Here is a 24,011-nt window from a genome sequence, read left to right on the forward strand (position 1 = left end):
CTCTTTTCAGATGAACAATATGAGCAGCGGACAAAGACACTCAATGGGGGGGAGACCCTACAGCTCAAGGAATGTGTTTGTTTCCCTATTATTAGGTTGAAAAATTAATCATTTTAATGAGTACCTACTCAAAATCAGTAAACTAATCAATCAACGATATATTCTAGTGAAAGTTATTATTTAAATTTTTAAAAGGAGCAGAAAAGCATTGTATCAGCCGTTTTCGTTTTTTTTGTTACAAGCAAGAGCTATTTTTCTCCAATATAGTCGTTTTCGATTATTTATGTTATTTAACTACTAAATGATTTAAAATAATTTTAACTAATTTTGACTGTTATGTCTACAGCCGACTTATAAATAAATGATTTTTTTCAACAACCCTCTCCATTTTAATTACTCCCTTCGTAGTTTTTCGTACTCCAGTAAATTTGGATATGGATGATTTTCTGTCTTATTTATTTTTTGCTAAAGGATAATTTATTTTTCATCCATACGAAAAAAAACCCGTAAGTTTTCAATATCATGTGCTCATGGTGAAGTAAACCTAACATTAACACAGTGGTCAACACCATCCAAGCAGTCGCCCACATGATCCTTCACAAAACCCACAGGAAATTTTCTATTTTCAGGATAATTTAATAATGCTAACTTACCTTCTTTTGTCTTATTCCTTTTTATGAATTTTATGCAGTAATTGGATGAGTAAGTGGCTATATGAAATGTTTTGTATCATATGCATTAATGATAGAATTTCCAATTTTTTTTTAAATGAACTTTTTCGTATCTTTGATATTTTAAACATGTTCTTGTTGAGTTGTCTTGTTTACTTCTAGTTTATTCTACCTATTCTTACGATAAATTCTTTTGTTATGACGCGACTTGAAAGGTTAGACTATCTTTAGGAACTTTTTTTAAATCTGAAAAAAATGAAATGTTTAGCAGAGTTCTTCCTCCAGCCGGCCTGGACATCCACATCCTGGTTCACAACAGATGACTGCACAGCAAGCCATGCAGGATAGCAAATTTAATCAATTTAAATATTGTCAAATATACCTTTGAATGTTTGAGATCAATCATATATATATTTTTATTTCTAATTACTGCTTTGTCACAGGGTCGGTCCGGTCCGATACTGGTTTTTACTGACAAACTATAAACAGCAACAATACATGATGTAAAGAAACTCTGTGTATTGAACAATTTAAAACATCCTATACAGCTTAAAGTGCATTTATAGCTACCTTTAATAAGTAGGTAGGTATTTGGAAAACCAGTTGAAATTAAGACGAAATTCATTTTTTCCTTTTCCAACTTTTCAAAGTAATAGGGAAAGGCAAAACAAGGGGGGGGGGGGAAGTTTTGCCACTTTCGCTTACTCCGTGATTATTGGGCTAGGTATTAAAGTTAGACTATAGGTTATTTGGGATAAAAGTTTACTTTTGGGTAGTAGCTCACGTATTTTTAATCATTTTTTGGATAACCCCACCCCCTAGCCCCCCGGGGCTCAAAAACCCCCTAAAAATGAACCTAACCTTAATTTTCTCAGGAACAATTTGACCAATAGAGATGATTTTTTAAACTTAAGCTATTATGCTTATAAACTAACTTCTAGTTTAGAAGTCACCCCCCTGCCGCCAACCCCTAGCCCTCCGGGGCTCCAAAAAACCCTAAAAATGAACCTAACCCTAATTTTCTCAGGAACCATTTGACCAATAGAGACGATTTTTTAAACTTAAGCTTTTATGCTTAAAAACTAACTTCTAGTTTAGAAGTCACCCCCCTGCTGTCAACCCTTAGTCCTCCGGGGCTCCAAAAAACCTAAATATGAACCTAACCTTAATTTTCTCAGGAACCATTTGACCAATAGACATGATTTTTTAAACTTAAGCTTTTGTGCTTATAAATAACCTTCTAATTAAGAAGTCACCCCCCTGCCGCCAACCCTTAGCCCTCCGGGGCTCCAAAAAAACCCTAAAAATGAACCTAACCTTAATTTTTTCAGGAACCACTTGACTAATAGAGATGATTTCTTAAACTTAGGCTTCTATGGTTATAAACTAACTTTAAGTTTAGAAGACGCCCCCTGCCGCCAACCTCTAGCCACTCGGGGCTCAAAAAAAACCTAAAAATGAACCTAACCTTAATTAAAATTTCTTATTTGAAGAGTTAGAGGTACACTTATTAAACAAAATATGCATCTTGTTGGATGTTAATTGACATATCTGCTGAAAAAATAAGAATCGGCCGCCAGGTTCAGGTGCTGCAGTCCTCCAGGTCCACTCCGGAGACAGGTAAAAATTAAAATTTCTTATTTGAAGAGTTAGAGGTACACTTATTAAACCAAATATGCATCTTTTTGGATTATATTGACATTTCTGATGAAAAAATTAGAATCGGCCTCCAGGTTCAGGTGCTGCAGACCTCCAGGTCCACTCTCGACAGTTGAAAATTAAAATTTCTTATTTGAAGAGTTAGAGGTACCTTTATTTAACCAAATATGCTTCTTTTTGGATGTTATTGACATATCTGCTGAAAAAATTTAAATCGGCCTCCAGGTGGACACTGGATAGTTAAAAATAAATTTTCTTATTTGGAGAGTTAGAGGTTAACTTATAAAACAAACTCTGCATTGTTTTTGATGTTAATAACATACTTGAAGATAAAATTTAAATCGGCCTCCAAGTTCCGGTGTTGCAGGCCTCCAGTTCAACACTAGACATGAAAAATTTAAATTCTTAATTTAAGAGTTAGAGGTCAATTCACAAGAAAATAAGCATCTTGTTGGATAATATTACCATATTTAAAGAAAAAAATAAAATCGGCCTCAAGGTACTGCAGGCTTCCAGATGGCTTTTTGGGGGTATTTTCAGATATTTTTGCTGTTTTTTTCTCAGTTTTTTTAAGACATGTTAGGTATCATATTCATTGATACTTTTTGATATGAACACTTTTACCTGCGTCTTGGTGACCGCTGGTTGCAGCTGGCCAGGTGAATATCTGAACTTGGAGCCAAATTAATATTTTTCTCCAGAAATAGTAATAACAGCCAAAAGATCCATATTCTGTTTTATAAGTTGCCCTCTAACTCTTCAAATAAGAAATTTTAATTTTTACCTATCTCAGGAGTGGACCTGGAGTATCTCCAAGTATGTTATTAACATCAAAAACAATGCATAATTTGTTGTATAAGTTAACCTCTAACTCTCAAAATAAGAAATTTTATTTTTACCTATCCAGTGTCTACCTGGAGGCCTGTAGGACCCGAACCTGGAGGTCGATTTCAATTTTTTAAGCAGATATGTCAATAACATCTAAAAAGAAGCATGTTTGGTTAAATAAGTGTACCTCTAACTCTTCAAATAAGAAATTTTAATTTTCACCTGTCGAGAGTGGACCTGGAGGCCTGCAGCACCTGAACCTGGAGGCCGATTCTAATTTTTTCATCAGATATGTCAATAAAATCCAAAAAGATGCATATTTTGTTTAATAAGTGTACCTCTAACTCTTCAAATAAGAAATTTTAATTTTTACCTGTCTCCAGAGTGGACCAGGAGGCCCGCAGCATCTGAACCTGGAGGCCGATTCTAATTTTTTCAGCAGATATGTCAATAACATCCAAAAAGATACATATTTTGTTTAATAAGTGTACCTCTAACTCTGCAAATAAGAAATTTTAATTTTACCTGTCTCCAGAGTGGACCTGGAGGCCTGCAGCACCTGAACCTGGAGGCCGATTCTAATTTTTTCAGCAAATATGTCAATAACATCCAAAAATAAGCATATTTGGTTTAATAAATGTACCTCTAACTCTTCAAATAAGAAATTTTAATTATGGTTAGGTTCATTTTTAGGGTTTTTTTGAGCCTGGTGGGGCTAGAGGTTGGCGGCGACTTCTAAACTTAAAGTTAGTTTATAACCATAAAAGCTTAAGTTTAAAAAATCATCTCTATTAGTCAAGTGGTTCCTGAAAAAATTAAGGTTAGGTTCATTTTTAGGGTTTTTTGGAGCCCCAGAGGGCTAGGGGTTGGCGGCAGGGGGATGACTTCTAAACTAGAAGTTAGTTAACAAGCATAAAAGCTTAAGTTTTAAAAATCATCTCTTTTGGTCCAATGGTTCCTGAGAAAATTAAGGTTAGGTTCATATTTAGGGTTATTTGGAGCCCCGGAGTCCTAGGGGTTGGCGGCATGGGGGTGACTTCTAAACTAGAAGTTAGTTTATAAGCATAAAAGCTTAAGTTTAAAAAATCAAGTTTATTGGTCAAATGGTTCCTGAGAAATTAAGGTTAGGTTCATTTTTAGGGTTTTTTGAGCCCCGGAGGGCTAGGGGTTGGCGGCAGGGGGGTGACTTCTCAACTAGAAGTTAGTTTTTAAGCATAAAAGCTTAAGTTTAAAAAATCATCTCTATTGGTTAAATGGTTCCTGAGAAAATTAAGGTTAGGTTCATTTTTAGGGTTTTTTGGAGCCCCGGAGGGCTAGGGGTTGGCGGCAGGGGGTTGACTTCTAAACTAGAAGTTACTTTATAAGCATAACAGCTTAAGTTTAAAAAATCATCACTATTGGTCAAATTGTTCCTGAGAAAATTAAGGTTAGGTTCATTTTTAGTGAGTTTTTGAGCCCCGGGGGGCTAGGGGGTGGGGTTATCCAAAAAATGATTAAAAATACGTGAGCTACTACCCAAAAGTAAACTTTTATCCCAAATAACCTATAGTCTAACTTTAATACCTAGCCCAATAATCACGGAGTAAGCGAAAGTGGCAAAACTTCCCCCCCCCCCCCCTTATCGTAACGCAATAAATCATCACAGCACAAAATAAGACTTTGATAGTCATTCCAATTGGGCTTCCTAAAACATGTTAAGTGTAATTGTAAAGGCCAGGTTTTAAAGATTAACTACAATAATCCCTGTCCTTAATAACGCAAAGTTTAACATATATAAAAGACATTTAAAATCTGTTAAAACAGGAAAGAGACAAATACATAGAGAAGTATGATTTCCCATATTGTGCCAAGGTTGAAAAATACGAGAAACTTGCCAAGATTGGACAGGGTACTTTTGGTGAAGTGTTCAAGGCTCGGTGTAAACAGGATAAAAACAAAATTGTTGCCCTCAAAAAGGTTCTTATTCATTATATTATCGTCTGGTATTTTTTAATCCTATTTTTATAAAGTAATATTTTTTTATTTTCAGAGAAGCTTGTCTTGGTATGTTGTTAAGCTATTTTTCTGCCTCTCCCTCCCTACATTGATTACTGAGCCAAAGATTGCTAGGCACGCAGCCTTTAGTATTATGAAATCACTAGAAACTATCCCTTTGGTTGTTAAACTTCGTTTTTATAATCCTATCTGATTCTGCGCATTGTTTTGCCTATTTTATTGTTTTTTTAAAATTAATATACAATATCAGCTTATTGCCCATAGGTATTATAAAGTAGTAAACTTTTCGTACATGTATGGGGGAGATTTTATGGAAGATAGGGAAAAAATATATAATGAATAATATCAACAAAGGTTCTTATGGAGAACGAAAAAGAAGGGTTTCCCATCACCGCCCTCAGAGAAATAAAAATCCTGCAACTGTTAAACCACGAGAATATTGTCAACCTGATCGAGATTTGTCGTCAGTACAACCGCCACAAGACCACTTTCTATCTGGTTTTTGATTTCTGTGAACACGATCTAGCTGGGTTGCTGTCTAATATTAATGTTAAATTTTCCCTGGGTGATATTAAGAATGTTATGCAACAGATGTTAGGCGGATTGTTTTTTATTCACGCCAGCAAAATTATTCACAGAGATATGAAGGAATGGTTATATGGATACAATAGGTTTATAACTCTAGTTGCCTAGATGCTCAATATGGCACAATAATTCGGCTAACTTAAAATATGACATTTACGTACAATAATAGTTCTGCAATAACAATCTTACAACATTTAGTATGATAAATTACACCAAATTGTAAATAAAATAGCTTAATGAATGCCTAATTACCATAATTAAAAGGCGATTCTTAGAACATTTTGGTACCATGTAGTAAAAGTACTTATCTCATGAATCAGATCTATTAACGATAATACATTAAAAATTTTCTCAGATTTCAAAATCATGTTATGTTTATTTAGAATTATAGCGTAGTCAGAGACACTTAATGTTAGACAGTCGATCTTTAAGCTTTGCTTTTATTGATGTTGTCATTCTGAACAAATCAAGTATCCATATATGAACATACTCAGGCTGCCAATATATTAATAACACGACAGGGTATTCTCAAATTGGCTGATTTTGGTTTGGCCCGAGCTATCTCGATTGGCAAGCCAGGCCAGCCTAATAGATATACAAATAGAGTGGTCACATTGTGGTACAGACCTCCGGAACTTCTTCTAGGCATACATTATATAATTAAATTTTATTACCAACTCAATTATAATACCTAGGACTTCATAACTCTTTCTTAAATATTTCACCCTCATTACCTAATGAAGAAACAAATAACCCCTTCTGTATTTTAAAATTATTGATTGAAAAGTTTTGATACTGATTGTTTGAACCATCTAATCAAGATTTAAAGTCTACACAGTTTTTAAGTCAACGAATGAGAGAACGTGTTCATAAAACATTAGATTTAAGAGAGGGGTAGGTTTATGGTAAAATCCGTAAAAGTTACCTAAGACAATAGCGCAGCTATGGAAGCACCCTTAACAGTACACATAATGACATTTCACACACTCTAAAAAATAAGAACAAATTAAGTAATATTTTTAACCCCAGACTATATTCATAATCTGCAAATAAAAAGACATTTCTTTAAACTCTTATTTACAAAAATAATAGATAGACAATAAATAAATATTTGGTATCGGTGCTTGGTATAGTTTCTTCACAGGGAAGGCTCCTACTGGTTATGGTGAAACTCTTCCTACGCACCTCACTTTGGAATGATTCTTCCTTGGTATCGTTAGTCCTATAAAAAGACATAACATAAAAAACTTAACACTAATATAAAACATCTTTTTATTTTGTTTTTGTGAACGCTTTCATTTGCCCAACTGAGAGTTACAATTTACGCTTGCTAGCTTTCATAAGCTTCTTTTCATTCTTGGATAGCTGATATTCACACGCTTTCAGTACAGTGTTGTACAGCTTATTTACCCTCTGTACTTCAGCTTTCTCTTTCTCGTACTTGTCTTTCTCTTTCTCGTACTTGTCTTTCTCTTTTCGTACTTGTCTTGCACTTCCTGTAGCTTGTCCAACAATTGCTCACACTCCTCCTGTTTGTTGGTAGCTAAATCCTTCCAGTATCGGGTAGCTGCTTTTTCCTTGATAATGCTTTCATCTTTCTTGACCCTTTCTTTCTTCAGTGCTTTGATTTTCTCGTCAGCTACGGTTAACATCCTTTCACTCTCTTTTATCTTGTCTCTTGCCAGCTCTAACAATTTGGTGGTCTTGTCATCATCACTATTCTCACTCTCAATAGAATCTTTTCTTTCTTTTACCTTCTCCTCGGATTTCTCGTTCTCCTTTACAACAAATTTCATCCCTGTGATGGTTTCTTTTGCACTTGACTTTCTCCAGATTGGCACCGGTTTAGCCTCCTGCTTGAAAATAGGATCATCATCGCTATCTTCCTCCATCTCTTTGGCATCCTCAAATACAGATTCATCATCACTGGCTTCAACAACTTCAATCTCTCTTATTCCTTCCTCCACTTGATCAATGAGGTAATCTTCTCCATCAACATTTGCTTCATTATCCTTATTCCAGACTGGTTTCCTGTCAGATCTGTTAGTCAAAAACTTCAGAGATTCAAGAATTCCTTCTCTACAGCCAATGTTCCAGAGATTTCCATGTTGTCTGAACACATGCCATCTTCTCCATCCTGGCATTCTCTGATTCGAATACTGCAGTCTTCTTGTTCTCCTTTCTCCTCCAGTTGATCTTGGTCTGCCCCTGCTTTCTTCAATGAGTTGATACATGTATTCATCATCATAGTATCCAACAGTTTGATCTAACGGTGGCGGCACCACTTTCTTAGTGGTTCTCCCTCTTCCTTTGTAAGCATTGGAACCAAAAACCGTATCAAAAACTTTGTTTACTGTCCTCACCACGTGTTCTTGACCTTCGTAACTGAGATATTTTCCCAGCCCTATCCCCATCTGATGGTCTGCCCACATACCTGGCCTTATCCTCAATGATGGATCAGTTTTTGACTTCTGGCTCATGACACTGCGATGTAGATTGACACGCGGAATCTGCATGTCTTCATTGATTCTGTGCGCCTCTAAATTGAAAATACCAATTGCTCCCCATACTTTGTTTGTTTAGCCCGATGGGAGATTGGAAGTGTTTGCTCTTGGCTTCTTCTGCTGCTGCTGATGGTGTTGCTGCTGCTGTTGAAGGTAGATCCACGGCGTAGACGCGGCAAACGTAGGATCCTCCCCGTACTCTCTCTTCTGCTGGAGGAAACCAACAGGTTGAAAATGCTATCTTGTTAAGAGATTGCTTCGCAGCTACGTCCCTAATGTCCCTCATGTGCTGGATCAAAATTTGAACATCAACATGCCCAATAAATTTCTGGAACACCTGCACAATTATGTGCTTTTCTACAGTCTGGTCAGTCACCGCGTCTTTGATCACCTGGACGGCGGTAGCCAGGTCATAATTGGCCAGACTAAGCCAACGCCTTCCCAGCCGTTCTTCATCCCACAGTTCTTCAAGAACTTTGAAGCTCGAAATCATGAGATCTAGCACTTTGTGATTAAACTTGGAGTTCACAGGCGGCATGTTTTACTTTCGATTTTTATTCTGAAAATGAAATATTTCCATTTGGTATATGTAGTTTTAAAATTAAAAATACTTGTTATCTTTAGGCAATCAAAATAAATAACAGGAAAGATTCTCTACCGGCCTACTTTTTTTTTTAAAAAATTCTTAGCGATGTTGTTTCTTATAAAAAAACAATTTTTGGTATGTTTAAAAATAACTTTATAAAATGCGTTTAAAGAAGATTTCTTGGTATGTTTAAAGAAATGTAAAGACAATCTTAGTTTTTAAAAGAATAACATGATATTTTTGGTATCCCTGTAAACAAATTGTTACAAAAAAAAAATTAGTTTTGGTATATATTAAAGTAGATAAAACTTTTTAAAAAAAATATTTTTGGTATATATTAAAGTAGATAAAACTTTGATTATTACTGCAGGAATACTTTTCGGACTATTGTGGCTAATAAAAGCTATATTTTTCACTTCGTTTATGCTTCATATTCATATTGACGAAAATATGTAAAAATCATGAATAAATTGTCTGCACATTGTACGAATACTTTTAAAACTATTATGACTAATGGAAACTATATTTTTCACTTCGTTGAAAATTCATTTTCATAAAGAAAATGTGTAAAAATTATAAAGAAATTGTCTGCACATTGTACGCAATATGTCCTTTCTTGAATTCACCCGGCTATATGCGCCATCTTGGAATTTTCTAGAAACGATGTTGCCAAATCATCGGTAATCACCATGCCTTACTAATTCACAGCGCGACTGTTTTTGATTTTGAACTTACTATTTATTCCCGTGTTCATTTTTCAGCGTATTTTTTTTTGTTGTTTTGGATTTATTGATAATTTTGTTTCTGTATTTTCTCAATTTTGTTGATTTTTTTCTTTTCTTTTATATTTTTTGTGTTATTTTTGTGCTTTTTGGTGGATTTTTGTTTCTTATAGACTAAATATGTACAATTTTTGGTATTATTTGCAATTTTTCATTGCTCTTTTGGTATTTTTGCTATTTATTTGGCATTTATGATTGAATTCATCAATTCTCTTGGAATTCTTCCATTCTCTAGCACATCCATAATTGGAATCTTGTTGACTGATCGTTTTGTGAGTATGTCAGCGAGAATGCTCTTGCCAGCAACCCAAATGACCTGCGCTAGTCTGCCATCCTCTACCATATCTTTGATCATGGCTATGTCAGCCCTTAGCATCCTTTCTCCAACTTCTGACTCTGAGTAAACTGCTTTCCTGGCGGACTCATTATCTGTTATGGCCTTCACTGGCATGTCAGCTTCACCATTTGTCATTTCTTTGATCATAGTTTTTATTGCTAGAGCTGCATCGATACCTGAGTACAGACTCAATGTTTCTGCTCCTAAAGTGCTGTGCACTTTCCTTTTAATCTTCCCACTTCTCCATTCTATGGGAGCACATTTGCTGGTTCTTGTATTGACTATGAGCACAAAGTATCCTCCACAGCTATCGGTATTGTTGTTTAGGTTCCTAAATGCCGCATCAGTGAATACCCATACTTCACAATCCTTGTAATCTCCTATATCAGATGTCTTGACTTCAACATTCAACTTCTTGAGTCTTGCTGCTACATTTTTGGCTTGTATTAGATCTGCTACCAGCCCTCCTTTAAATTTAGTAGACAGTTCAATTGTTTCGAAGCTAAGATCTGGTCTTGTTGATCTCTGTGCCCAGTTGACTATTCCTGTCAGTTGACGTAATAACGTTAACTCTTGTTGATCCATCTCTCTCTTTCTGTCCTTAAGTTGTTTCAGATCAACGCTTGGTATTTGTACATTCTGAGTATATTTCTCCTGATCTACAACAATGCAGTCATTTTCTTGCCTTATCCTGAAACCTGTGTAAAGAAAGTTTCTGGACTCTGACTTTCCTACCTTGAATATTGATAGAATTTGTGGCATGATGGTGTTGTTAAAAAACTGATCTCCTGCATGCAAAAAATCATCAACATGCAAAGCTATAAATCCGATTAACTTGTTATCCTTTATGAAGAAGAATACTCCCTTGTCACAGAAAGACTTTTTGAATCCCATTGCTTTCAGTTTGTTCAGTACTTTGAAGTACCACTGTCTACTGGCATCCTTTAGCCCATATAGACACTTATTCAATTTCATAAGTTTTCCAGGCATATTTGCTTCTTTTGGCGGTTTTATGTAAACATCTCTATCAAGTTGATTGCCTTGCAAGAAAGCCGATGTTATGTCTGTTGTTGAGATATCCCAACCGTATTTACATGCTAAGGCAAGCAGTAATCTTACTGAGTGTTTTTGCACTGTGGGGCTATCTGTTGGGAAATCACCTTCTTCTTGGAATCCTCTTGCTGTCAACCTTGCTCTAACTTCATCTCCTTTTTCAGTGAGCACCCACGTAGTTGTAATTCTATCTTGTCCATTGTCTTCGACAATATCATATGTGTCAAAAGCTTTAAGCTTGTCCAGTTCTACTAGTTTTGCTGCTAAACATGCTGGGGAGTCTCTCAATTCTCTTGGTATCAGTACAGCAAGTACTTCTTCAGTGACTAGTAGTGCAATGCTCTCTTCTTCATCTTCATATCGTATCTTATTGTTGTCGGTTTTCTTGATAGATATCGTTTTGCCATAATCTAACTTGATTGTTAAGAGTATTTCATCTTCATCATTTCTGTCGTTATCATATTTCACTTCTTTTCTAGACATTTCATCATGGAATACTTGTCCATTGTCAAGTTGGATGTTATACCATCCTGCATGCTTACCTCCAACCTTGCCTCCATGACCCAGTACTATGCCCTTTTCATCATCATTTCTGTCGTTATCATATTTCACTTCTCTTCTAGACATTTCATCATGGAATACTTGTCCATTGTCAAGTTGGATGTTATACCATCCTGCATGCTTACCTCCAACCTTGCCTCCATGACCCAGTACTATGCCCTTTTCCCATTTTCTGTCGTTATCATATTTCACTTCTCTTCTAGACATTTCATCATGGAATACTTGTCCATTGTCAAGTTGGATGTTATACCATCCTGCATGCTTACCTCCAACCTTGCCTCCATGACCCAGTACTATGCCCTTTTCCCATTTTCCATTCTCTAGGATTTCTATTCGATCATTTTTCTTCAGCACCATGGCTGCATTTGCAATTGTTCCATCTTGATTGAACTCTGGTTCTGGTTTTTGATAAGCTTTCTTTCGTTTGATTCCACTCTGTCTTTGATTGTTTTCTCTTGTGTTTGTGTTTTGTGTGTCTCCACTATTGTTCTGTTGATTTGTCTCTATATCGTTTAACATTTCTTCCATGTTATCATCAACGTTGTTATTTTCTTCACCTTCTTGCGTATCCTCGTCCATCCTTAGAGAATCTATGTCTGGTTGTGGATCTCTTTCAGTATTAATCTTGATGGTTTCTTTTTCTGGTTGATTTCTTGTCTGCCTCCTGGTCTTGATATCTGATGTCTCACTTTTCTTGCTGTTGCCATCATGTTTTTCTTCCTCCTTTTCTCTCTCTCTGATGTCATTTGCTAAACCATCTCCAGCTTTTGTTATCCTGTTAGCACTCACTCTGTAATATGCTGAGCCCATTCTTATAAATATTACCTTGCTATCTTGGAATATGACCTTAGCTGGACCTCTCCATGTGTCTTCACCTTCTTTCTTAAAGTAGACTATGTCCCCTTTCTCGTATAACTGATCTGCTACTCTAATCTTTGCTCTAAGCGCTCTTCTCAATCTGTCACAGCGTTCATTTTTGGTATATGCTACCCTTGCTGCATGCATAGCTTCTAGTGTATCCAACAATGATTTGCTTTTTGTTGGTTCTTCTAGAGCTGCTGGGGGATCCTCAAGTATGTTGGGAAGTCTAGATTGTCTCCCAAAGACCAGTTGATGCGGTGAGAATCCTTGTACATTTGACATTGCATTAACTGCTGTCACCGCCCATGCTAGTGCTACCTCTAGACTCATATTAGGGAAATCTCTTTTGACTATTACTACAACTGAGTCTGTGGTTCCATGGTTTTTCTCTATCGTCCCATTCTGATAGGGGGAGTTGGGCCAATGTAGTCAGATGGATGATATCAAAAGCTGCTAACATCTCTCTCATTTTGTCATTACAAAACTCTGTGCCATTGTCAGTGATAATCTTGTTAACTTTTCCAAATATTGGGAACCATTTGGTTGTTAGTGCTTTTACAATTGTCTCAGGTTCTTTGTTATTGATCACTGTGGCTACTTGGTATCTTGTGAAAGTGTCTATCATGTAAAGTATGTAAATACCTTTATTTTTGTCCCATACTTTGAGATCTAGACCTAATACTTCTCCAAAATCACTTGATATAGGTGGAGCTACTGCTGGTCTGTCTGGTGTTCTTCGTCTCAATATACAGCCTTCACACTTGTCCATGATTTTATCGATTATTGGTGCAAAATCATCTTTCCACTTTCCAGCCTCTTTAAGAATTGTCATAAACTGTTTCTTGTTACGATGTGCGAACTGCAGATGCAATTTGTTCAATGCTTTATACAGCGCTTTATCATCATCACTTTCTAGTTCTGCAATGTGAATTTGATCATTTCCTTCAGCATCACTTATCAAATCAATTGTGTAATGTCCTGGTGTAGTGGTGTTTAGTGAGAGAGGCTTTCCATTTATAGTTCCCTTATCGTTCTTCATGTCTAATGCTATGCCAAGCCGTTTCATTTCTCCTTTTGAAATCAGTAGAGGGATGTCTGAGCTGATTATGTCGACTTCTATTAGATTTTCTTCACCTGCAATCCTTACTGGTAGTTTGTACTTTGTGGTTGCTTTCAATTTACCTTGGTTGCCAAAGATGAACTGTCTTTTGCTTTCCATTGGTCCAATCGTTTTGTCTTTCAGCTCTTTTGGTAATGTTTCTAGGTATATTTTTACCCATTTTTCACCTGCTACATTCGCTGTGCAACAGGTGTCTAAAGCACCCTTGTTCAATGTTTCAGCTGTAAATGCACTCAAATCATCTTGATTTTCAGCACAGTAAATTGAACAGAATACTCCTTCTCCCTCTCCTTCTTGACTGGATTCGGTTTCTGTATCGGATACATCACTTGTCACTTCTAGTAAAACTTTCTCTTGTTGTTTTGCTTCATGATTCATAACATATACTGTTTGGTATTTTTTTATTTTGTCTATTCTCCATAGCATCTGGACATTCTGCTAGAAAATGTGTAATCGCTTTACAGCCCTTGCATTTCAATGGTTTTCCATTCGGTCCCAATGGATTCTCCCTTTTCTTCATGAAAATTTGTTTACTCGTTTGATTTCCGGTTGTGCTGTGCGTATTCTGCGTATTTTGTGTATTCTTGTACTTTTTCTTATTTTGGTATCGGTTTTGACCTTTTTGGTATTGCTTGTTATGCTTTGGTGGCTTCCAGCCTTTCGCTATGTACGCTTCATCTAATTTCTAAATGTCGTCTTCGGTTTTGGAATTTGTTAATAATACATCTTTATTGGTATTATTATTCTCTAATTTTGAGAAAATTTCACGCATTTTCTGCTTTACGGTTTGGTATCTTTTGTTATCGCCTTCTGTAACGTTCGCTACGGTTCGAATCATCATAAATTCTGTACTGGATAAATCCGCCGTAATCATTAAGTCCATTGCTAAAACCTTGTCATTTGGATTGTTTATGCCTAGTTGTTTGGCTTTTTGTAGCATTTTATCATATTCAATGACGTACTCATGAACTGTTTGCCCTGGTTTTCGGCGTATTGTTTTGATATCGCTATACGTTTGATATAGTTGTTCGTCCGTATCTATATAAATTCGCCCCTTTAGAAATTTGAGCACTTCTTCAACCCCTTTTTCATTGTTTGTTAAAGTGCTTAATTTTACTTCTTTATATAGATCTTCTCTTAATGACGCCCCGAAACGCTTCGAAGAGACAGGAATATCACACGCCAAGACATATCCCTGTTTAGATTTTGGTATATCTGTTATATCCGACCATGCGCGGACTGCGTCTAACCAACATTCGAAATCTTGAAAATCCTCTATATAAGGAAGTGGTATCGAATTACGCCCCACATTTTTCTCTCTTTCACCTCTTTCATCTGTCATTTTTATATCTGGGGTTTTATTTTTGATATCGTTAAGACCGCTATCTGTTTTGATATCGTTGTTAAGACCGCTATCTTCAATATTACTTTTACTTACAAGACCGCTATCTTTATTGTTTTTCTTATTATCGAGACCGCTATCTCTCTCTTCCTTATCCATATACTTTTCCTCGCTCTAACCTTGGTATGTTTTAGCGTTTTGTTTGGTATATTTAACGTTTTTAACTGCCGTTATTGAGATCTTAACTGAGATCCAAACATCGCTGGAAGTATTAATGAGATGTGATTCTATGTCCTGCAATGTGTGCTTAAGGGAGGGTAGATCGTTACAGAAGATCTGCTGCCATTGAAAAAGTTACCTAAGACAATAGCGCAGCTATGGAAGCACCCTTAACAGTACACATAATGACATTTCACACACTCTAAAAAATAAGAACAAATTAAGTAATATTTTTAACCCCAGACTATATTCATAATCTGCAAATAAAAAGACATTTCTTTAAACTCTTATTTACAAAAATAATAGATAGACAATAAATAAATATTTGGTATCGGTGCTTGGTATAGTTTCTTCACAGGGAAGGCTCCTACTGGTTATGGTGAAACTCTTCCTACGCACCTCACTTTGGAATGATTCTTCCTTGGTATCGTTAGTCCTATAAAAAGACATAACATAAAAAAACTTATAAGTAAAAAACAGTAGTAGAACGATAAAAATTTATGTTAACTTTTTTTTTTTTAAATTTGTCTGTAGTTCTTTTTAATAAGAAATACACGTATTTAGTGAATATTATCGTTCTACTACTATTTTAAGCCTTAAAACACACATATTTACGGATTCTTCCAGAAACCTACCCCTCTCTTTATTGTACCCCGTCGTCTTCCTGGGTATTAAAGATTTTCAGAGAGCTGTTGGGGGCACTTTGGTTTTTTTTTTGGGAAGGGAGGGGTTCAATTTTTTATTTTTTTTCATTGCCTACTGATGGTTGCCTCCAAACCTCAGTTTATGGTTGCCCTGTTACCTATGGACATGATTCAACCGTAATACTCTTATCAAACTTAAAATGAATGCATGTATGTGACATGTAAGGTGAAAGAAACTACGGTCCTGCCGTAGATATGTGGGGAGCTGGGTGTATCATGGCAGAAATGTGGACCAGAGTACCTATACTACAGGAACTGATAATACAGTATTAGCCAGATATCTGTAAAGATAATGCAATGGACGATTAATTGTTGTAATTCCCCAGCAATGATTAACAAAATTACCTACCCCTTCAATAAATTAAAATATTGGTTGAAAGTTTAGACACCTCCATTTTAAAGTCAACAAATCACAATTTAATAAAAGTATCCATATTTTGAGCCAAATTATAACATTAGTTTAATCGGATTCGGACACATACACATTTCAAACTTTACTAAATTATCTTTGATTGTCCCCAGGGCAACACTGAGCAGCACCAGATCACACTAATAGCCCAGCTATGCGGCTCCATCACACCAGACGTGTGGGAAGGCGTAGACAAGCTAGAGCTCTACCACCGCATGGAGATACCCAAGGGAATACGGCGGGTGAAGGAACGGCTGCGCCCCTACCTCAAGGATCCACTTGCCTGTGATTTGATTGATAAATTGTTGGCTCTAGACCCTGCAAAAAGATTGAACGCCGATGAAGCTTTGAATCATGATTTTTTCTATACTGATCCTATGCCTCAGGAAATGATACTTAATATATCTCAAACTTTTCTTTTTGACTTATTTGTGGTACGTTCCCCCAAAATAGTTAAAACCCTTCCAGGACCTATGAGAAGCTACTCCGTAAAGGAAAACTATAGGTTCAGCGGTTATCGAGATCCTTCGGTACAAACAGACAGACAGACAAATAGACAAAAGGACATCCAGTTAGTTTATTATAAGGATAGATATAAAGTCGCAAGTATTTTTGTTTGTCCGATAAGATATGAACCATTGAATTCTTCCCTTAGGGGAGACTTCACTTAGGTTATGGGTTGGTTTTAGGCTATTTTTAAAAAATCTTGAGGTGATTTAAGTTTTTTTTAACTATTCCCTTATCCTTCGAATGCAGAGTTTTTCCTAATATTTGCCTGGTTTTTGAGTCTCATTACCTATTGTTTTGTTATTTTTTAAAACTAGGTACCTAAGTATCATTTAATTTATCAGAGTTTGGAAAGGATGTTAGCACAACACAACCAGAGTATGTTTGAATATCTTACTCCAAGGAACAAAACAATTTCAAATTTATATCAACAATTACAAATGTTATACCTTAAGGGATAAAACAATGAATTGCTATACAACTCTAATGATGATAATTAAAAAAAATACCGCATCTGTGGATAAAAATATAAGTTTGGACACAACCTGGATGTAACTAACCAATAAAAATTAAATTCAAGTAACCGTAGTGATTAAGTTGACAAATACGATAAAGTCATTATAATACTTTGGGTACCATTGTAATTTATAGTCCAATGTCCACTCCCTCCCTGTCTTTCAAATAACATTCTGCGTAACATAAATCCGCTACTTTTTACACATTTTTAAATACTTAATTAGATTGGTAAACCTAATTTGAAACTGTTTTGTTTCCTAGGGGCCCGCATCGCGGTGGCCGGCCGCACGCGGCTTTGCCAGTGGCGGCTAATAACCACCAGAAGCCGCAGCAACACAATGAAGGATACATTGACAGGGTCTTCTAGACTTTTTAACTGCCAAGTTAAGAAAGAAAGATTGTTCAGTTTTTATTTTCTACATTCTTAAATTGAAGCCCCTAAATTTTCATCCAAAAAGAATAATCTACAATAAAATCATATTTGATTTTCATAGTTCATTGAAATGTTATTACCTATTTATGTTAAAAAAAAATTACAAATAAAATCTTATTTTTTAATCATTGTTACCTATAAAATTAAAGTAAATCTTTAGATGTTAAAAAATTGTTTATTTAATGCATTTATGTGATAATTTTGTTAAAATTTCAGTAGGTACCTATCCTTAATATTTTTGATGAAATAACTTATTTCTCCGATTGAGCATAAATAGCTCCTCCTCTCCCCCTCATTAATTTTGAGGCAAAAGTTAACTTGAGGTTCAGAAAGATTGAAGAACACACGAACAAGTTTTATACCATATCTGGATGGATATGCCTTTTGGGACTAGAAACGAAAATGGGGGGGGGGGGGGGTGTCATAAGTGGTTTAATGTTTTTGAGGTGATACTGCCATTTTGTCGCAAATCTTATCATTAAGCAGAAAATATATTAAATATTTTAAGATTTTTTCTCGTATTCATTCGAATCCGGTGGATAGGAACCGGTTCTCATGAATACGAAAAAACTATGTCTAGCATCGTATTATATCCAGTTTTCTACGAATATAGAAATGTACAATCATAAGATTAAAACTAGTTTTTTTAGCCGGTGCCTTCGGCACCACGAGGCTAAAAAAACTAGTTTTAATCTTATAATTGTACATTCTATATCCGCGGAAAGCCGTTTATAATACGATACGAGAAATAACTATTCTCGTATTCATTCGAATCCGGTGGATAGGAACCGGTTCTCATCCATACGAATAAACTATGTATAGCATCGTATTATATCCAGCTTTCTACGAATATAGAAATGTACAATTTTAAGATTAAAACTAGATATTTTAGCCCCGAGGTGCCGAAAGGAAAGCAGTTTATAATACGATTAAAGAAATAACTATTATGTTATTTTAAAATCTCTGTGTTATGGTACTAAGATAAATCTCGTATTGTTTTTTCAGATAAATGATGTGAAATGAATTACTTTGAAAGGTTAGTACGTACCCTAGACAATTAAACTATTAGTGCCAAGAATATTTGTATCTCTTATTTAATTACTTTTACACAAACAATGTTGGCAACTTTTAAACCTCTATCGATGGTGTCCATTTTAGAAGGGATATCAAACGTAGGGGTTTGGAGGGACTTTTTCTTCGGATATTCATGCTGGCTTGTATTTTATGTATGTAACATGCTAGCATTATATTTTTTAGGGGGTGTGGTTAAAATTAGTGTTTTTAAAGGGGGGTTAAGGGTGTATTCTAATGTATCAAAAAGTGTGACATTAGGTGTGCTTACGGCACTCTAAAAGTTCAGTGTTTTTTTTTTGGGGGGGGGGGGGCTAATCACTCCTTCCCCCCTTCGAGCAAACTTAGGGGGGGGGGGGTGTATGCTAGTTTCGGACACAGTCGCATATTACCTAAGCTGGTTTGTAAAAAAATGCCAACGACTTTTCGTTTTAAGGCATTATTAGATAAATGTCCATTTCATATTCCTGCTTTACATGAAATATTCTCTTTTTTCTACCTTTTTGTAATATGCAGTATGTATGCCTTACTTTATTAATGCAAAATATTAAGCTAGATAGCAGCTGCGCCCCTAGCTTTTAAGTTCTTAGTATTCGAAGGGAAAGTAATTGGCAGAAAAATAGCCTAAAACCATTCTAAGACTTAAATCTTCAAATTATTGCAACCCATCTCTGAAACTTGTTGCTTCTCCCCTATTTTGGGGCAGGGAAGGTCAGTAAAATAGCTTAAAACAACACTTATAAAACTTACCTTAATAGTACAACCAATTCGGACCAAAAAAAGGTTTTCATAGCTCTACATTTTTTATTTCTTTTACCTTTTACATATTTTTTTATCCCCACCCTCTTTTAGAAGAGTATCCCCTGCAAAATATACACCCCTGAGATACAAATGTACAATTTACACTATTTGCACGTTTTTGTGTGTACGTAACGTATTTTTGTGTGTATTTAATAATGTATGGCATGTTTTTTACATTGATAATGAACTTGCGAGCCTGGATATCTTTTTTTTTTGTTGTTTAAAATAGCATAGCTTCTAGTAAGGACCTATCAATGAAATCAGTTCAGCATGAGCCAAATACTTTTAAAAATTTTAATTGTTTTCTAGTATAAAAAATATCGAAAACTACAATTTTATATTTAGTAGGTTTAAACAAAATGGAAAGTAACGAAAAAGAGGTCAATGGTGAAAAGCCAGTGAATATCTTAAATGGCGGAAATTCAGAGATAATTAATGATTCTTCATTAGGTAGGTATTTAGAGGTTATTAAACTTATCTAAAGCATCACATATTAAGTATTTATATAATTCATACCTACCATTTAAGCAAAACAAGTCATACAGTTTTTCCTTTTTCATTTTATTTTGAAGGTGGGCTTAAGTCATGCATATAACTGCTTAGGTGATAAAATGGAAACTGATGTTGTCGACAGTACAACTATATTATTGGGCTGCAATGGGACAAAAGAACCAAGCTCATTTGACCAATCAGAAGATAAAACACCAAAATCAACTTCTGATGACCAATCAAAAGTTAGTAAAGATATTAAAACGGCTGAAATCACTTCTGTTGACCAATCAGAAGATAGTAAGGATAATAAAATAGCTGAAACCACTTCAGTTGACCAATCAGAAGCCAGCAAAGAAGATGCAACAGCCAATCCTAGTAGTTCAGGAGGTGTGAAGTTGGAATCAGATGGAAGGACCCTGAAAGCTGCTTCTGCTGGGGGCATGAGCATGATGATTATCTGGGCCAAGGAAATTCACCATTTTTCATAAGTTTTCAAAATAAGTTTTAAATACCTAGGGTAAGGGGGGGGAAGTTTCGGTAAGGGGCTATTCTCGGTAATTTCGACCTACCTTCTTTAAATGACCTTTTTCTCCATGTTCCTTTCAAATGACAGAAAAAAACATAAAAGCAAATTTGTTCCTTATTAAATTGCCTACAAAAAAGTATAAAATGAATTTTTTGTGAGATGAATATTAAGGGTACTTATTGGGTCTCAAAGTCGGACGAAAAATTTTTTTTTTCCAAAAATTTTTTAGTAGGTGTGTAAAGATCGACCTACACAAAAATTGGTAAGACCTAGAGCTGATCTGAAAAACTTTTTGAACTAGAAATTGCCCGCTTTTTCCAAATCCGTTGAGAGCTTTAAAATCGGGTTAATATTTTTTTCAAAAATGACCAAAGTTGGCGCCGGGGGAAAAATCGGTAATTTCAAAAGAAATTAAAATTCAACTTTTAAGGTCATGTTTTCATGTTTTCTTTTGTCAAATCTATTATTCCATATGGACTTTTTAAGAATTAGGCCTAAAAATGAATAGAACAGATAAAAAACAAAAAAAAAATTAATTTTATTTTTTGAATCAAAATTTTGCGAGGAAAAAATCAAAATTTCTGGTCCTTTGAAAAAAAAATATTTTTGACGTAGGAGGAATAGTCCGATCTTTATGAATTTTTTTGTGGTTAATCCCAATCACCTATACTAATTATGATTTATTACGCTTGTTTGGTCGTTTGGCCTTTTTTCATCGATTTTTTTAAGGTTAAAATGTAGTCAAGATTTTTTGCAAAGATGACACTTTTGCTTCAAATTCAATTTTTGAGGTCAATTTTTAATCAATTTTCATGTTTTTTTGGCTAAATCTATAGTTCAATGTGAGCTTTTTTAGGATCAGGCCTAAAAAGTAATAAAATACGTTTTTTTCTTATATTAATTTTAAGTTTTTAAAAAAAAAATTTTCGAAAAAAAAAATCGAAAATTCGCGTCTTTCAAAAAAATTCATTTTTAACATAGAAGGAATAGTCCGCTCATTATGAAACTTTTTGTGGATAATCCCTATAACCTCTACTAATTATGATTATTTATGTTCGACTGGCCGTTTGGCCGTTTTTCATCGATTTTTTTTAGGTTGAAAAAAATTACCGATATTTCCCCCGGTGGTGGGGAAATATCGGTAACTTTTTTGCGGTCAATTTCGGCCAATTTCTAAATGTCCTAGGATAATGTCCTTTTAGGACCTGATAGTCCTTTCCGTAAGCTTTCTACTGGTCTTGGTTTCATTTGAAAATATTAATATTTACCCCATTTTTTTTCAAAAAAACCGAAAAAAACCCGAAATTTCCCCCCCCTTACCCTACCTATTTAATAGATTTTTGATTAATTAGATTTTTCTATTTACAAGATATCTTCATAACTGATCTAAAATAAACATAATATAAAGAAACCCCTGAGGGATATCCACACTTAGGGCGATGATTGGGTTTATATAAGTAAAAGTGTTCGAACTTTCTCTATTAATAGTAATAATCTAAATAGTGAATGAGATAGTTTAATCATACTTGGGGGTACATTAAATTATCGTCCATTGTCATATGCTTGAATTAATGTTTAATTATGAATGATGATTATGTGAAGGATGACAACGAGGAGAATGATCCATCTGATACCGAGAGTGAACATGAGAAAAGTGATTCAGATCAAGATGATCATTTTCAAGGTAATCAGAATTAATGGGTAAAGGATCCTGGATCCATGGATTCTGTTAAACTAAGTGTTAAGTACATTTTGAAACACCCTTAACTATATATTCATAGCTAACTTCTTATGTACGGGTATAAGGAATGAAGGGAATAATAGCTTTCACGATATTGTGTAAAGTTGTGAGTAAGATTCCAGTCAAAGGCATTTATTAGGTCAAACTGTTTATAAATATGCGTTTCATTATACTATGCGTTTCGTTAACATTAAGAACATATAGACTTAATAAGCGCATTTGACTGGAATCTTACTCATAACTTTACGCAATATTGTGAAAGCTACTATTCCCTTTCAACCTTGTTTTAAATTTTATTACGCAATTGCATTTGCATACACATCAACTGACTTAGTTTTACAGCTACAAAAAAAATATTTATTATTCTTACTTTTTTTAGAAACAAACGGCCATTCAGACGGAGATGAATCTGAAGATGACCCTGACAAAATAGAGTCTGAAAAATCTAAAATCAAAGATGACGAGAATGAAAGTGATAATGATACAACAAATGGTGGTGAAGTACAATCTATCAACAACATGGAGGATACATTCTCAGAAAACTCGAACTTCTCCGAATCAAAAAGTAGAATTGAATCTTCTGAACCAGAAGAACTGAAATTGTTTATAACAGATGAAATATTTGATAAGAATTGTACCAAAGTGCCAACTGGGTATAAATGCAATGTCTGCTCTAAAATTGTAAGCTGTATCCAGGCTGCAAAAGCTCACCTAAAAACCCACAAATTCATACTGTTTGGAGCCAAATCAATCGAAACAGTAGCTGATATTTTAAAAGCACTTAATCGAAGTCAAGACATTCCTAGTGATAAATGGAATTTGATATACACAGATAACTTACTTTGCTTGCTATGTATAAAAAAGGGTGATTATACCAAAATTAAAGATGAAGAGAAATATAATCATGCTCTCAAAGTTCATGCCGGTCAGCACATATGTAGAGTTTGTCATGAAAGATTTCAATATAGGAAAGTATAAAGGGATAAACATGGCATTTATTTTAGAAATGATACCTAGGTAATCTGTTTAAGTATAGACTTTTCATTGTCCTAGAATTTTCATTTAAAAGCCCTGGATTCACTTAAGGAATAAATTTTTCAATTCATATAATTATCGTTTTGTTTGGGGGGAGGCGGGGGGAGCATTACCACTTTTTGAGACTCATACCTAGAAGGAAAAAAAATTGCAGCACCGTAATTTGGTGTAGCAGATGCTCTAATGCTTAAATGATCGGAACATTAACATTAACATTGTTATTTAGATTCCATAGTTCTATTGGCTCGTCCAATATACCCACTTCTGATTTTTCTTCCATCGTTTTTTTGTTTGTTGTTTTAGTATATTTAATATTTATATTTATGTAGTAGAAGCTAAAAAAACCAATGAGCTATTATCTTAACCTTTTACTACTAAATAGGGAAACAATGTTGAATCACACAAGAAGAGAGCATCCCGATATTTTATTCTCTTGTAATGTTTGCCATAAAGATTTTTTCAACAAGACTGAATTAGAGAAACACCAGGTCCATACAAGTTTTGGTTTTAACTTTATTTTTAACGCTTCACTAAAAGTCGTCTTGAAGTATAATTGTCGTCTTTTCCATTTCCACATGATGTTTGGGATGGGAGAAACAAACCTAACAAGGACTAATATCAATCTGCCCTGAATAAGTGAACACAATTGGTCTAGACGTCAACTAGTTTCAAT

General features: G+C 35.0%; 2 protein-coding genes across 2 annotated transcripts in view; both read left to right on the top strand.

Annotated features, from left to right (window-relative positions):
* Cdk9 (Cyclin-dependent kinase 9) lies at window positions 1-18,682 on the top strand. Its single transcript, XM_080160898.1, has 9 exons — window positions 1-67; window positions 558-609; window positions 938-1,011; window positions 4,959-5,114; window positions 5,508-5,799; window positions 6,231-6,383; window positions 15,974-16,055; window positions 16,326-16,598; window positions 17,064-18,682. The coding sequence occupies exons 1-9, from the start codon at window positions 11-13 to the stop codon at window positions 17,182-17,184; spliced, it is 1,260 nt and encodes a 419-aa protein (XP_080017024.1). The 5' UTR covers window positions 1-10; the 3' UTR covers window positions 17,185-18,682.
* The window catches only part of LOC145319069 (uncharacterized), a 20,043-nt gene continuing 14,707 nt past the window's right edge, over window positions 18,676-24,011 (top strand). Inside the window, exons 1-6 of the mRNA XM_080160893.1 lie at window positions 18,676-18,708; window positions 19,893-19,994; window positions 20,148-20,500; window positions 22,162-22,246; window positions 22,683-23,267; window positions 23,717-23,826. Of these exons, the coding sequence (XP_080017019.1) occupies window positions 19,904-19,994; window positions 20,148-20,500; window positions 22,162-22,246; window positions 22,683-23,267; window positions 23,717-23,826 (1,224 nt within the window). The 5' untranslated portion in view covers window positions 18,676-18,708; window positions 19,893-19,903. The remainder of the gene's footprint in view (window positions 18,709-19,892; window positions 19,995-20,147; window positions 20,501-22,161; window positions 22,247-22,682; window positions 23,268-23,716; window positions 23,827-24,011) is intronic.

Source organism: Acartia tonsa, chromosome 5 (assembly GCF_053477335.1).
Source record: "Acartia tonsa isolate MP-2025a chromosome 5, ASM5347733v1, whole genome shotgun sequence".
NCBI classification, from domain to species: Eukaryota; Metazoa; Arthropoda; class Copepoda; order Calanoida; family Acartiidae; genus Acartia; species Acartia tonsa.

Bases quoted from the DNA above. Each gene is read 5' to 3' on its own strand.
- Cdk9 (XM_080160898.1), top strand. From the start codon at position 11: ATGAACAATATGAGCAGCGGACAAAGACACTCAATGGGGGGGAGACCC. The intron at 68-557 runs AGGAATGTGTTT...TAACATTAACAC, and splicing joins GGGGGAGACCCTACAGCTCA to AGTGGTCAACACCATCCAAG. The intron at 5,800-6,230 runs AGGAATGGTTAT...ATGAACATACTC, and splicing joins AATTATTCACAGAGATATGA to AGGCTGCCAATATATTAATA.